The sequence below is a fragment of the Gossypium raimondii genome, chromosome 11 (genome assembly GCF_025698545.1).
Source record: "Gossypium raimondii isolate GPD5lz chromosome 11, ASM2569854v1, whole genome shotgun sequence".
In the NCBI taxonomy this organism is placed as follows: domain Eukaryota; kingdom Viridiplantae; phylum Streptophyta; class Magnoliopsida; order Malvales; family Malvaceae; genus Gossypium; species Gossypium raimondii.
The window spans coordinates 9,487,688-9,503,773 of record NC_068575.1 but is presented as its reverse complement, the minus strand read 5'-3'; the positions used below and the strand labels follow the sequence as shown (position 1 = coordinate 9,503,773).

Sequence of the window (16,086 nt, the reverse complement as noted above, 5' to 3'; positions counted from 1 at the left end):
TCAGCACGTTCATAGAGAGGTGGAGACTCGAGATGCACACATTCCATCTTCCATGCGGGGAGTGTACCATCACTTTGGAGGACGTGTAGTTATAATTAGGGTTACTGATGAATGGGCCCGTACTCACCGGGTTCGCTCAATCTGTTGATTGGGGAGCCGTATGCTACGATCTTTTGGGTGCGATTTCAGATAATATTTACGGAGGTTGGATCGAGATGGGTTAGTTATGAAACACATTCCTGGAATCAGGGGATGATTCGACTGAAGTAGAAAGAATACGATATGCTCAAGCATACATCCTTGAGATCATTGGAGGTTATTTGATGCCAGACTTGTCACGGAACCTCGTACATCTAAGGTGGCTGCTGAAACTCGTCAATTTTAGAGCAGTTGGCAAACTCAGTTTGGGGTCTACCGTGTTATCGGTATTGTACTGGGAGATGTGTCGAGTGACGCAACCAAGTAAAGCCAAAATTGGAGGTTGCCTATCACTGCTACAATCATGGGCTCAATTTCACTTTCTATTTTTACATCATTGAGTGAACCACTCGTATACATTCCCACTCTTAATGAGGTAAAATTTATATTAGATTTTACAATTATTATATAGATTTAAAATATGATTTCATGCTAAAATTTTATTTAATTAGGTGGAACTATTCGATGAGTTATATTGGAATACCTACCGCTCTTGAAGATATACGGCTTTTATTGGACCAACGGTCGGAAGCGCTTGTAAGTATATATATAAATGAAATATATATACATAACATAATCATTTCGTATTTAGTATTTAGTATTTTGTATTATCACGTTCATATAATTTCAATGGATACCATATGAGGATCTGGCAATTCGGGTAATAATTTCGGATGAATTCCTACAGAATCCGAACATCTGGCATGTTAGGGTCCCATTAATCGACTACACTACTGTCAAGATGCACCAAACAGATAAAGTGTTGCGGTAATTTAGATTCTGACAACCGATTCCCGTGGCACCTGAGGTGCTCGATGAAGAGCACATAATCAACTTACAACAATCGAATACGTATTGGCCAGTCTTCTGATTAGATTATATCAAAATGTGGGAAAACCGGTATGATCATATACCTACTCGCGAACCGATCATTGTTCTAGAGTTAGTGTGTGAGTCGGATTACATGTTATGGTTTAAGATCTATGACAAGCCATATTTGCTCTTCGAAGAGCAAAAGTGTAGGCAAATTCGTGTCGAAAGGGAATAGTGGGGCCCTTTAAATCCAAGGAGAATGGCTGACGAGGCGGGCCCATCAACAACACCCACGTAATCACTGGGCCCAACGCCCATACCACAGCCCTTTCAGATTATGTCAGGTGCGTATCCTAACCCTTATATGTATCCTAACCCTTATATATTTTCTTTTCCCAATTCTATTCCAGGTTGGAATGCAAGGCTCAATGCATCTATTTTCCCGATGACTCTGACTCAACCTACAACATATAGGCTATTATCGTAAGAGGGATCGCATGAGGCACCATCAGCGAGCTTATCTTATTTCCAATCTCCATCACCTTATAGGATTCAAACACCTACGCTGAGGGTGATGCAAGCACCTCTGCAGTATTTGTTCTATCAAGGTGGGTCATCCTCCCAACACCCACAACCAGAACAACCACAACCCTCGCCGAAACAACCACAACCCCCGTCGAAAGCTCAACCAAAAAAGAATCCAGCGCGTAACCGTCAACCACCCGCATGTGGCATTGATTCCAACCGTCACATGTATTAATTTTTTTAATATATTTGTACGAACTATTTTTATATTGTTTCATTTAATAAAATAAAAGTTGTTTTGAATATATTTATACAAATTATTTTTATATTTGATCCTATTTAATAAAATAGGAGTTGTTTTGAATATTTTAATAGTCAATTATTTTTATATTTTGTCCTATTTAATAAAATAGAAGTTTTTTTTAATAAGGCAATAGAAATAATGCAACATAGTTTTATTTAATCAATTATGAACTATTTCAATTTGGACATATTTGAATTGTATGACCTGGGTTCCTACACCATCCGCACAACTTTTGTTAGTTCGTTCTTTCCCGGACATCCATATTATCACGTATTTTAATCGAGCAAAGTCGACCTTTTGGTTTGCGACGCAATTCTCTATCCGGTAACAACTTAAATGGAGTAAGCCATACAAACAATCACTTACATTCATCTAGGATCGGTAGGAATACATGTCTCCACACGTTGTACATGTATTCTAATTTGTACACTTCGTCGACATAACTCATGGAATCCAAATGAAGATTCTGACAAGCTAGAATTACATGAGCGCATGGATAATGAAGTGCATTAAACCTCCCATAGTAGCAAGTCCTATTTCTCAGGCGTACACGATATTACCCACCGATAATACCTTGGTTCGGTCTGTCAAACTCTGTCACACAAAATCATAGGTTGTCACGGTTGTGAGACACTGTGTGTATGGTGTTGGCCCGCACATTCGCCTTGTTAATTTCTTACACTACCTTCCGGCACCATACACGGCCTCCTTACATTTGACCTTTATAACTCGTTACTCGCTTTAGAAATAGTACCGCCAAACGGAAGTATGTCTCTCGCACAACGGAGGTTATCGACAAATGACGTGTTCCTTTTAGAATAGAATTTATGAATTCAGCCAAGTTTGAGGTTATATGACCATATCGTAGGCCACCGTCATATGCTTGTGTCCACTGATCAAAAGGTATGTTACAGAGGTAGTTTGTACCTTGATCGTTAATTGACCACAAAATCGCTAACATCTCATGAAAATGGTCCTTATTGATCTCATTCCTTGTTAATATAAGTGGATAGTGATAATTGCATACCACTCTTCTATTCAAAACAAATTGAATATTACAAATGAAATAATATTAGTAATGATTAAATTTATTATCGTTCAGTGGTAGACTGATATTTCCCGTAGTAGTTGGACGCAACGTGCCTTAGACAATACTGATAGTGTGTGCAATCCCATAGGCTTCCCTGTGGCTCAATTGCGGCTAGTATTCCAGTATCCTGATCCGATATAATGCAGATATTAGGCTAGGGGTAAACATGTCTCCTCAACCTAGAAAGAAAAAAATCTCAGTCGACACATGACTCCCCTAGTGTTATTGTAAATGCAATTGGAAGGATTCTCCCACCACCATCCTGTGCCACAGCTAGCAATAACCGATGGGTATATCTATCATACATAAATGTACTGTCAATTTGTACCAATGGCTTGCAGTACACAAATAGGTCTCGGTATTGCTTAAAGCTCCAAAATAGACTCTTGAACACTTGGCATCCGGAGCAAGTGGCCGTTATAGTATGCATGGCTCGTTTTAAGGTCTGTTACGCAACCTGAGACGTACCTCTCCAGCACCTGACACCACTGTCACACCTCATTATATGAAACGTCCCGCCCACTGTGCATCTTATCCAACGCCTTCTGCTTAGCTATCGAGGCCTTGCAGTAAGAAGGCGTGTACTTGAATTGGCTACGAATATTGACGATTAAGACCGACACAGAAGTCTTGAGATCCGCCTTCACCATCGGTAATATTAACCTCGTTATCATATCTGAATCCATTTTGGGATGATCTTGTGAAACACTAGTCAACCCATAAGTACGTTAAATAATGCAACATTAAATAATAACAGTAATATTTAAAAACCCTAAACACCCAGTGATACTGTATCGACAATGCACATATGTAGACCTTTAAACTTCTTTATCTCTCACAACCCTATCATTTTTTTAACTGAAGCCATGATTTTCCATGAACATGTACTGTCTCGCGCTGCACACTTGGCCTCAAACTTCTTGAATTTGGATTTAACCACGTGGTAATTAACCCCGTTCATGATGCTATATTATTTTAATGCACCGATAAAACTATCCTTACTGGAAAACTCCTTACCAACTTTTAATTCACCTGAATTCAACGACGAACTTGTGTGGTCACAAATTCTGTGTGGTTGATCTGGAAAATCCAACGTATCATCTATCGGTAGATCAACATTACGTATGTAGGCTGGAGACAAGTACGTCGTTAATCGCGAATCTTCTTCTTCTTCATCTGAACCCCTTTCACTTTTTTCAGGTTCAGTTGGAACAGGCTCCGGTTCAGAAAATAATGCAACTTTTACACTATCGGGGTCGGGCTCTCTAGATGTATCCACATTGGACTCATCATTCGACCCACCATCATCTGCAACGTATGAGGTCCCCTTGACGGTGGATGTCGTAGGGAGTACATCATCCCTTCTCGTGGACGTTTCATAACGTCCCCAATCAGATGTGGATTGCCAACCACTAGAATTTGATGTCATTCCCCAGTACGTATTTTCAGTATCGAACATCGACCCACCAAGGTGCATGTCCCATCCACTAACGGAGTGTCTTGTAGGGGTCGTGTATTCTATATTGCAACCAAACACGGACACTTCCGTGTTTTGCCTCTCACTAACAAAGTGTTGGGCAGAGGTTGTGTATTCCTCTCAAACAATAGCAGATGTTGAAGTCGCAAGTGCTTCATCTGGCGATGAAAATTGTACATATAACTCAAGATAGGGTGATCCACTAGCAAGATGAGTCTGCACCATCGCCTCCAAGCTACTACCACATTTGATATCAAATGAGTTATATGTCACGGGATCAATCGAAGCACAAAATCGATACTTAATAGATGAAACTCTCATTGGCGTCGTTCTGAAGATTTTGCGCCTAACTCTTTTACGAAGTTCTGTTAAATTTATATTCTAGTTAAAAATCAGTCGCGCTATGTTCTCTGGTAAAAAAATAACGCCGTTCTCAGTGTCACGGACCTGACCGTCATAGTAAATAATGACTCTAATATGTTCACTCATTTTCAACCAAATGATCTGTTGAAAGAAATTCAAAACAAAAAAATATTATGCAAAAATATAATGATTCGTATAAATATTAATACGATAAACCAACTTATACCTTCTGAACTTCTTCAATTTCTATTCTTCTGAACTTCTCTAATTTCTCTTGCTGTAACTTATGCAACATGAGAATGAAATTTGACGCATTTATAGCCTAAGGTCAAGTAGGATGTACTGTAGAAAAAGAGCGTCCAGGTGGGAATTTTTTTCAGTACTTTTGTTGACAGTGCATCTTGCTTGAAGTGTTTTTACCCTATTTTTTCAGAACCATCTTCTCAAAATTATTTTTTTCAAAAACTACTATAGAAAAAAAAGGTCCATTTGGGAGCTTTTTTTAGTACTTTTGCTAACGGTGCATCCTGTTTGAAGCGTTTTTGACCCTATTTTTTTAGAATCATCTTCTCAAAATTATTTTTTCAGAAACTACTGTAGAAAAATAACGTCCAGCTGGGAGCTTTTTTAGTACTTTTGCTGGCAGTGCATCTTGCTTGAAGCGTTTTTTACCCTATTTTTTCAGAACCATATTCTCAAAATTATTTTTTAGAAATTACTGTAGAAAAATAGCATCCAGCTGGGAGCTTTTGTCAATACTTTTGCTGACTGAACAAAAAATAAAATAAAATCCATCTTGTCAAAATAATTTTTTCAGAACTCATCCCTAAAACTATTACAAAAATCTTAAAACCCTAAACAGAAATTTATTTTTAAAAATTCCTAAACCTTAATTTATTTTTTTTAAAACAATAAACCCTAATTTAATTTATTTTTTAAAAACCATAAACCCTAATTTATTTTCTCCAAAACCCTAAACCTTAAATAAATAAAACCCTAATTTATTTTAACAAAAACCATAACCCTAAAATCCTAAACACCTAAACCATAAGCCCTAAACATGCAAATAACTCACCCTAGAAAAAACACGGGATAAAGCGCGTCCTTGGGGGAGTGCTTTTGTCATGTCAGCAAAGCGCATCTACATCAACACGTTTTATACTGACATGGCAAAAACGCTCTCTCAGGGACGCGTTTTTCTGAAATTTTCTCTTGAAATGAGCGTACATGGACTCGTTTTTTGTTTTTTGGCCTATTCCGGAAAATAAAGTTTAAAGTGGCTCATTTCTATAAATAAGGTAGGAAATTGGTCTTTTTTTAGTAAAATAGTCAAATTTATCCTTCAATTTCTATATATTATATTGATTTAGTCAAAAATTTTAAAAGTTAACCCTTAAATGCGCTTAAAAGATGAGGAAAAAACATACACCAGGATTTAATGGATATTATATTGAAGCTTACCTGTTGAATGCTTTTGTGAGAACTAAAGAATAAAACAAAAAGGAAAATTAGGATCTTGAAAATGGCCTCAGACGGGAGCTCAGTAGTTTGAATTTTGAACGGTGGAGCTACATAATCATGTCTAATACCACCGTAAATTAGGTTCAAATAGAAAAAAAAAGGGGATATTTTTTTGAGAAACGTGAAGGAAGAGGTAGGGGTGGAGGGAACAATGGTAGTGGAAGTAGGAGTAATGAAAGAGTAAGGTAAATTTTGAGGGTCAAGTTGAAATAATTTATGAACTTTGGGAGTTAATATTTTAAAATTATAACTAAATCGATATAATATTTAAAAATTTAGAGGATAAATTTGTTATTAGATTGCTTAGTTTTTTTTTTTTTTTGATGAATAGATTGCTTAGTTGAGTGACAGAAAAAGGGGGGCAATAGTTAGGTGACCAAATTAAAAGAATTGATAGTTAAGTGGCTAAAAAAGAAATAGAGGCAATAATCAGGTGACCTGTGCTGTAGTTTACCCAAAAAACTTTTTACCGGACTCGACTTCGTCGTTCAAAGTTTTGAAGGCTTTAGGCAATTGAGCTCGCTTATCTGTAATTCGATTTTAGGTTCATAATTTCTTATATTTTCGACTTTTTTTTTTGGTTTTGTTTGATGCTAGTGAACATGCTCAATAACATTAAAATGATTATTCAAAATTAATATATATATATAACTAAATTAAATTTCAAATATTCAGTATGTATTTGTATAAAATTTTAAAAATAAATAAAATCTAAAAAAGAAAAGAAAATATAATTATCATTAATAACAATTTTATAAAAATAAACTTACATAGTGAATCAGATTTTAGCTTAATAACAATGTTAAAGCCTTAAGTGTTTTAGATCACATGTTTGAAATTCACTCTGTATAAAACATGTATGAGTTTTTAGTTCATATTTATTTCAATTTATGTTCCACTAAATGTGGGTTCTTTTTAGATTTATTTTAGTTTAAGTTTAAAGGTATTATGATTATAAGTTTAATCAAGTTTTATAATAATTAATTGGATTATACTTATTCGATGACTTCATGTAATTACAATTATGAATATACTTGTAACTACAAAAGATACATATATGGATTGAAAAAACACTATGTTTAACGATGATTATATTAAAATATAATAAAATTATAATATAATTAATTAATTAAAATATTTTATAACTAATTAGACTTTTATTATTTTTAATTAAAATTATGGCATATAAAATTTAATATAACAATAATAAATAGAATAATTAATAATTAATAAATGATAAAATTATTCTTTATTTAAAATTTGTCTAATAAATAAAACCTTATGGGTTAGCAATCAAACTTTAGGTGTAAGAGGATGCTTTTCAAACCATAAAGGGGTTCAATGAACTTTTATCATATTTGAATACTTTTTCCTATTGGATATTTATATAGCTCTAAAAAGTAAGTTTTATTTTTTGAGCAAATTATATTAATAACCACTCAATTATTAGTAATTTTTCTATAATTCAACTATTAAAATTTTCTTTAGTCATCAATCGTTAAATGATTAATCATGGTAAATTTTAAAATTGTCATAATTATAAATTTAACACTCAACGTCTATACATTATGTCAATTTAATTTTAAATTTTTAAAAATTAGGTTCAACATTTACACGTTACCTTATTTTATTCTCTTTTTTTCACATGAAAACAAGGTGTAAATTAGAAATAAAATAAATGGTTTATTTTAAACTAGAAAATCTACAAATATGTTGTTTTCTTTGTACTTCAAATGGTTAAAAACTTAATTGATATCAAAGCTTAAATTTTTTTAACTTATTAGACTTAAAATTGGATTAAATTAGTGGAGTCAATACTATTTATTTCCAATGGATTGGATAGATACTTTTTAAAATTTGGGTTGTTTTGTTTGTTTGTTGTTCTTTGGTTTTTCATGGAGTCAAGGACAACATTGCAAAAGGATAAAGTGGTAACACTCTAATCGCTCTTATTTACCGACGAAATTCATAATTTGATATCGGTTTTGGCAATTGGTAATGTGATGAGTTCATTCACAAGTTTGTTCAAACTTCCAGATCTCGAAATCGTTCAACTTATCCACTTGGACTCAACTAAGCTTATTACCATTCCAACTTCGAAGTTGATAATTTCAAAGGCACTTTTATTTTTCTTTTAACCGTGGGTTAATGGAACAAGTGACGAGGCTCTCTATTTTCTTTAAAGATTACAATAACAATAATGAGAATAACAAGAGCAACTCGACTAAATTGAACTTGAACAATTCAAGCACAAATCTTAAGAAATCAATGATGAGTGAACCGATGAAGCTCAAGTCCTCTCAACCATTGGCTTTCTATCCAACAATGGAGGACCGGAGAATCAAGAGAAAAAAAAACATGAAAATTATGATATTGTATTTTAGGGTGTTTCCATTTTGTTATATTTTCAATCGAATTTAGTTGATAACTTTTTTGAACTTTTTAAGTAAAAGAGTTATAGAAAAAAGAAAGCAAAATTTTAGAAGGATCAAATTACACAATATGTAAAACATCAAAGGTTAAATTTTTTAGAATCAAAATTAAATTGACTCAATGTAAAAATCTTGAAGGTTAAAATTGTTATTATATTTATTTGGAAAGTTGTCATATCATTTTTTTTCATTAGTGTAACGGATAAAAAAGAGGACAAATTTAAATAATTAAGTGATATTTTGTAAATTTTTATAAATTAGTGATAAAAAGAAACAGTGATGGATGATTGATATGGTTTTGCTTTTTATTTTGTTTAATCAGGCCCTATCATCCTTGTTGCTTGAATTCCATCACGTGTCCTTTAGACTTTCACTTTGATGTTCTCCCTTCGAATATGCACGATGGGGTGTGTATCCCTTTCATGATATTTACTTTTTTTAACGTAGAAAAACATTCGGTGCTCCACCATGGAAGATAGATAAATAATTTGCTTATATTATCAAGAACACCAAAAACATTTTAAAGTTAAATAAAAAATGTTATTTTTAAAATAATTTTTAATATAAAAATTTGTTGAAATAATCCATCAAAGGAATATGCCAAAGGAATCATGAAAAATAAAAATATAAAAAACCCGTTGAAATAAACTAAAAGAAAGGTATTTATAGCTTAAAAAAGAGAGACTAAATTAGCAAAAAAAAAAAAATTCTGTTTTTTTTTTAAATTTAGGGAAATAGGTTGAATTTGGAGAGTGTGTGAAAGTGCATCCAGTTAGACGCGTTTTCTGCACAATTAGACGAGTTTTCCAAGAAAAGCACGTCCAGTCAAACACGTTTTTCCTTTAAGCCGTATTTTCTAACCTTTTAATATAATTAATTTTTTGTCAGATAGTTAAATGTTAATGGTTTTGTACTTAGTTTCAGGTTTGATTCCTCTCCTATTCACATTTGTATTTTTTTTATTTCATGTTGTTTTAAACTTTTATTATTTTTAATTAATACTTTTAACATACTAGCTCATTTGATTAGATGATTAAATAATAATTTCATCATCGAGTCCTAAGTTTAATTCCTCTTCTAAACACAACTGTAATTTTTATTATATGTTTCAAGTCTCTTTTAAATTAAGAAATATATTGTTTTCAAATTTTTATTTTAATTCATCTTTTTAATTAATAATTTTTATTTATAAAATTAAGTAAAAATTATATAATTATATAATAAAAATATATTATATATATCATTATGTTAAAATATTTGAAATCAATAACTCCTTTATATATAATATAAACATCAACTAATTTTTTATATATTTTTCTTTATATATAATATTTATTCTCTCCACGTATATTGTGAGTACAATAATTTCTAATATTATAAAATGAAATAATTATTTCAAATATAATTATGATTTTTATATGTAAAATATTTCAAATATAACTGTTTTTCATCTACATTGTGGGTATGATATTTCAAATATTTTTAAATGTGAAATATTTCAATTAATTATTTCAAATATCATTATGTTTATATGTGAAATATTTCAAATACACATACAAAAATATATAATACTAAAATTTACTACACTCATAATATGGATTAAAAATAAATATTACACATATAAAAATTAAATTTACTAAAATAATGATATTTATAATAATTATTTGATGTTATAAATAAAAGAATTATTAATTAAAAATAAAAAATTGAAAACAATATATTTATTAATTAAAAAGCTTAAAATAACATGAAATAAAAATTACAAATGTGTTTAGAAAAGGAATTGAACAATATTACACATATAAAAATTAAATTTACTAAAAATAATGATATTTATAATAATTATTTGATTTTATAAATAAAAGAGATATTAATTAAAAGTAAAAAAATTGAAAACAATATATTTATTAATTAAAAAAGCTTAAAACAATATGAAATAAAAATTACAAATGTGTTTAGAAAATGAATTGGACCTAAGAATCAAGAATGAAATCATAATTATTTAACCATTTAACTAAGGGAGCTAAAATATTTAAAATATTAATTAAAAATAATAAAAGCTTAAAACAAGCTGAAATACAAAATACAAATGTGAGTGAAAGAGGAATTGAACCCAAGATTCAAAAATAAAACCACTAACATTTAATTATCTGACCAAAGAAATTAGTTATATTAAAAAAGTTAGAAAATGCGACTTAATAAAAAAACTTGTTCAGCTAGGTGAGGTTTCATGTCAACTTTGCAAAAAATGCGTCCAGTTGGACGCGCTTTTATACACTCTTTTTAAAACCAACCTATTTTCCTAAATTTAAAGAAAAAATTTATTTTGTCAAATATTTTTTTCAACAATTTTTTTGCTAATTTAGCAAATAAAAAAAACAAAAAAAAGTAAAAAGAGATAATGATAAATAAATAATTTAATTAATTAAGCTTTAAAATTTAATATTAAAATCAAGAAACTGAAACTTTAATAAGTATTTAATAGAAGTGATTAAGAAATGCAATGCTTGCTACCTAACAAACCATGAAGACAAGAAAGTATAACTTTAGGAATCAATTCCATATAGACAATATTAGATTAATCCAATTAAAAACCTTATATTTGATACCTATTACCTATTATACCCTTAATGCCCTTACATCACAATCTTTTCCCTTTGCTTACTTGTGATCAAACCTAGCCTTCTCAATTCTCAATTTCAAGCAATTTCACATCTAATGTAAACTATGAAAATGCTTTTCTTTTTGGTTAAGGAAATGTCCATTTTGACCCTATTTACTTCATAAGATTCTTTTAGAAACTGATTTTATATGGTAATGACATAATGATAAATTTAGTCCCTAACATTGATCTCTTTAGTTACTTTTGGTCCTAATTTTTTTTATCACTTTGATACTTGACTTTCAAAATTTAATTGCACTAATGCAATAATCTACATGACAATCTATATATACGAAGACTTGAAATAATTTTAATTTTATGAAATACACTGAACAAATGACCACAGTATTATTACAATCAATTTTTCATCTACAGAAAAATTATTTAACTAAAATGTGAAAGTAAAAAGCCAAAGTGATTTGAAAAGTAATTAGGTTAGAGACCCAAAACAAAATAAAAGTTAAGGACTATTATGACTGTATTAATATAATTTATACCCAAAACTGCCATTTATCAATTAATATATAATTTGTCTACAAATACAATTTGCAAAGTTACAAAGTCATTCTCTACTTAAACCGTTTACAAATTTGCATCTGAAAAAAAAAAGGAAATAGAAATACAATTCTCTACTTTTGCAATTTACAAACAAAATTGAAAAAGTAAAATGCATAGAATTGATAATGTAGTTGGTGATTGCTGACTTGTGAGCCATTATTGACCTTGTAAAATTATTCATTAATCCCAGTACCAAATCCTCAATGCCTTTGGGGAGAAAAATTCAATCTCCAGCCACCAGCAACGTGGTTTCCACATGGATATGATTTTTGACATAATAAAATATTGCACAGTTTGCCTTCATAGAATGAATATTTCTCCCATTTCTTCTTTCCCTTGCTTTTGTTCTTATTAAATCCAATCTATATTATCTGTTATCACAGTAAGCAAAGGAAAAAAAAAAAGAGAAAAAAAAGTTTGGGGTTGTTAGAATCTTCTTTAATTCTTTGTCTATTGAAGGCAACCCAGGGCAGAGATTGTTTTTCCCCATTGGGACTGAAACTAAAAGAAAGAGAGGCGAAATGTGTCCTATGAGGTTCTTGTTGGTGTTTTTCTCGGCCATTTTAGCAGGGTATTTCGCATGGAGGACGGTACGTTCATCATCTGATATCGACGGCCAAGTTTCTGAGGATTCCGAGAAGATTATTGTAAAAGATAAGCAAGAATTCAGTTTCAAAAGGGTATGAAAATATTTTCTTTCTTTTCCAGGAATGTTTCCTTTTTTTTTTTCTGGGTTTCTGTTATTCTTGTTTGGGTTTTATTTCTTCTTGTTTCTAACATTCATATTCCTGAATTTCAGATGGTTCAGAATGGATTCTGGGTATTTGTGGATATGGCTAGTGGGAAGTATTTGTGGAGGAATTTCAAGGAACTGAAGAATGATAAAAAAATGAAGAACTCTTAACAGTTTTAACATATTGTACAAGTATGTTGAACTAGTTTTTCCTTTTTCTTTTTATTGTATCAATAATTGTACCATAAGAACATGTGAATCCTTTCTTGTTCTTCTCAGACAGAGGGAACTTGAAATATAAAGATATGAAATCCTCACTTTTTCTAGATCTATACAATGTTAGGATTGTGAATTCAATTTATTCAAGTAGAATCTTTGCTAGAACACAACTGAATCCCCAGTGAAATTGTTTCTTGAATTGTTAAAAATGAAATTCATTTTCATGGCTGCTAAAAAAATACATAATAAAATTGAAGAACTGAGGTTATTTTGCTGTCAGCAAAGCTCTTGCATAACCTTTAGATATTTGGAACTGCTCACTCATGCCAAAATGTGCCATGAGAAGCCAAACATGAGTCAGAAGCTCACCACCTCGTCTCAGCTGTTGGCAATGCTGACTCCCCCTGCTGTGACTAGCAGCATAGGTTAATATCTCCAACCAGATATCTCTAATCATATCCCACTTAACTTTCTTGTTGGTGACTCCGTTTAGTGCTGATGCTAGCCGGCATGCATCGAACAACACAGACTTGCTGCTATCCCCCTTCACTTTCCCAGGCAGAACATCAATGTTTTCTCGAAGCAACATTCTGCAAATTGCAATCATTTGGTACATTGTTGGTTCTTCCAAGAACATCATGGCTTGATTCAATGACTTCCAACATGTACTTGTGTTGCTTTCCTCTTCTTGCATTTCTAACTCACCGTCAATGGCTTGAAGAAACATTTTGTTACATGTAATCCTGTGTTTTGCCTTTGTTCTTGAAAGGGTTAATCTTTCTTTGAAGAACCTCTTGGCTTCAGCCTGAGTGTCCCGGAACCTGATAAGTCCAATCCCAATTGGCAACAGGAAAGGAAAAGTGACCAGCAGACAGAACATATAATTTGAGATGCAATAGCTCACTTCACGGGATGATTGAATATCGCTTGTTATGGTACTGAGCTCTCCCTCTGAGAAGTAGCAGAGCTCTGTGGCAATGTGCCAAATAAGGATACTCTGATCAAATTCGACATTGATACTCCACTCAAGGCTAAGGCGAGTTTGCCGCTTATACATTTGAAGTATGTTGCTTCCCCTTTGGCTGCACAAATCCCTGAAATTGCCATCATCTTGTTTCTCCTTAAACTGATTAAATTTCTCTTTGACATGCTTGAAAATCAGCCTTTTGAGATCATCATCAACTTCTGCATAAGTTTCAGGTGGCCATTTCTCCACTACCCTTTTCAGGAGTCTGAAGTAAGGCTTTTCCTTGAGGAAACTTCCAAGTAGACTTGACTGTGGCACCCGACTCGACCACCTTTTCCTTACTGGTTGTAAAGAATGGATGAGTTTGAGACATGATGTTTTGTTGTGCTTGATCAACCAATGATTGGTTTGGTCTGAGAAAAGTAGTACCAGTGCTGCATATATCTCCAGAAAAACAGCTACAACAAGGAGAAGAAAAGTAATGAATATGTCTACTTTTTTATACTTCATGTCCTCAAAAGAGAAAACCAGCAACACCAGGAAAGTGAGACAGAAAGTAGTGATGCGGCGAATCAAACCCATAGGAGTATAAATGACAGCTGCTTTTGTGTATAGCTTGTCATACATGAACCCTAGTTCAATAGCAACCACATCAAAAGCATCTTTACCAGACATTTTCTGGAACAAAGATTGGCTCTTCTCCCTGTCTTTGAAGCTTAGAATGAGATCTGCAAACAGGCACTTGAATGTTTGAAACAACACATGAGCTTTGATTATGTTTTGGTCATCAGGAGTGGTTCCTTGAGGGGCAGCTACATCCAATTCTTGCTGAACATCCTTAACCTCCTCAATTTCCATAAAGAAACCTTCAGCTTGTTTCTGCCTGTATTCATTCATCAACTTGGAATAGTTTGGACCAGGATCTGGAGAAGTCAGCATTGAGTCTCGAAGTTCATCACTGCTTGCTTTCCAAAGAGTCCAAGTCCTCTCTCCGTACTTAATTGATCCCACCACAATCATCGGAATGCTTAGCAGCGAAAGACGGCTATCTGACCAGGCCATCAAGAAGATGTATCCAGTCACAACTGTCTGTATTATCAGTCCAAAACAGTGCCTTAACCACAACTGATTGTCTTCCAAGGCATAAGCTGTAATGGTATCGGGGCCACCCAAGTGCAGCAGTAAAAAAGGCGCCCAAAATGCTGTAAGTTTAGTGTTTATGTCAACATCACCTCTTTCATCATATATATCTCCCAGGTTATTTGTTAGTATGCCAAGTGCAATGGTTGCAACAGAGTCAGCCAGCAAGTAGGAACACCAAACAATGGCTCTAATCTTTACTTTAGGAATGTATTTCCTTTGGCTGCCTAATACGATGAGAATTATTTGGACAAGAAGGCTCGTTACAACCATTGCTCGAAGCTCCCATTCTTTCCATAACTTCATTAGCTTTGGGGTAAAAACCTCCATTGTCCCCCTCCCCCTCCTCATTGTAATCAAGCCAGTAATAACTGAATAAGCATAAACAGAAAGTTAAGTTTGACAATTGTTTACATAACCTCTTCATTAAATCACAATTGGTAAGAAACTCAATCTTTTCTCTCTCTCTCTCTCTCTCTCTCTCTCTCTCTCTCTTTATATATATATGTTGTTTTGTAAACCCAGGGTATCCCCAATCCGTATTGGACTTAAGTCTAATAATCCTTGTCAGGCTGGAAGTGTTTAAAGTAAAGCCTTCCCAACAAGTGTGTTTCTTGGGGATTGAGCTTGTGTTCTCACCTTTACAAGGGAGAGATTGCTTCCAACTTGACCAACAGCTTGTTGGTTCAATCTTTATCTTTAGTCTTTTGAACTAAAATATCTAGAAATCGATTAAATGATCATTTAAAGGTTCCTAACATTGCATTCTGAAAACGTTGTACTAAATGTATATGCCAATAACTTGTTATCTCCCATGCTACAGATCTTCTTATTTTTCTTACAATGTGATGATTATCTCAACATAAACAGAAGACACTACATTTGAAACATCATTATAAAAGAAGCAGCAGAAAGCAGTTACTTACCAGCGGTAATCATTGGAAATACTAATGCTGTTCCTCTTCCTGATACCTCTTGTCAGACAAGGTATTTTGAGTTGCTCTTTAAACTACATTTTTAGACCTTCAGAAGGTTTTAATAGTTTCATTACTTTTAATGGAACTTTACATTACTTAATCTACAA

At 32.6% G+C, this 16,086-nt stretch overlaps 2 protein-coding genes across 2 annotated transcripts; one reads left to right on the top strand and one right to left on the bottom strand.

The window, feature by feature from the left end:
• Positions 1-12,123: 12,123 nt before the first annotated feature.
• Positions 12,124-13,002, top strand: LOC105804775 (uncharacterized). Its single transcript, XM_012637527.2, has 2 exons — positions 12,124-12,623; positions 12,743-13,002. Exons 1-2 carry the CDS (start codon positions 12,465-12,467, stop codon positions 12,845-12,847), a joined length of 264 nt encoding a protein of 87 aa, XP_012492981.1. The 5' UTR covers positions 12,124-12,464; the 3' UTR covers positions 12,848-13,002.
• On the bottom strand, positions 12,890-16,023 carry LOC105804774 (uncharacterized). Its single transcript, XM_012637525.2, has 2 exons — positions 15,929-16,023; positions 12,890-15,373 (listed from the first exon to the last, which is right to left on the bottom strand). The coding sequence occupies exons 1-2, from the start codon at positions 15,939-15,941 to the stop codon at positions 13,161-13,163; spliced, it is 2,226 nt and encodes a 741-aa protein (XP_012492979.1). The 5' UTR covers positions 15,942-16,023; the 3' UTR covers positions 12,890-13,160.
• Positions 16,024-16,086: the final 63 nt, after the last annotated feature.

Excerpts from the sequence above, each read along its gene's own strand:
- LOC105804775 (XM_012637527.2), top strand. The coding sequence starts at position 12,465 with ATGTGTCCTATGAGGTTCTTGTTGGTGTTTTTCTCGGCCATTTTAGCA. Across the intron at positions 12,624-12,742 it reads AAGAATTCAGTTTCAAAAGG|ATGGTTCAGAATGGATTCTG; the intron begins GTATGAAAATAT and ends CCTGAATTTCAG.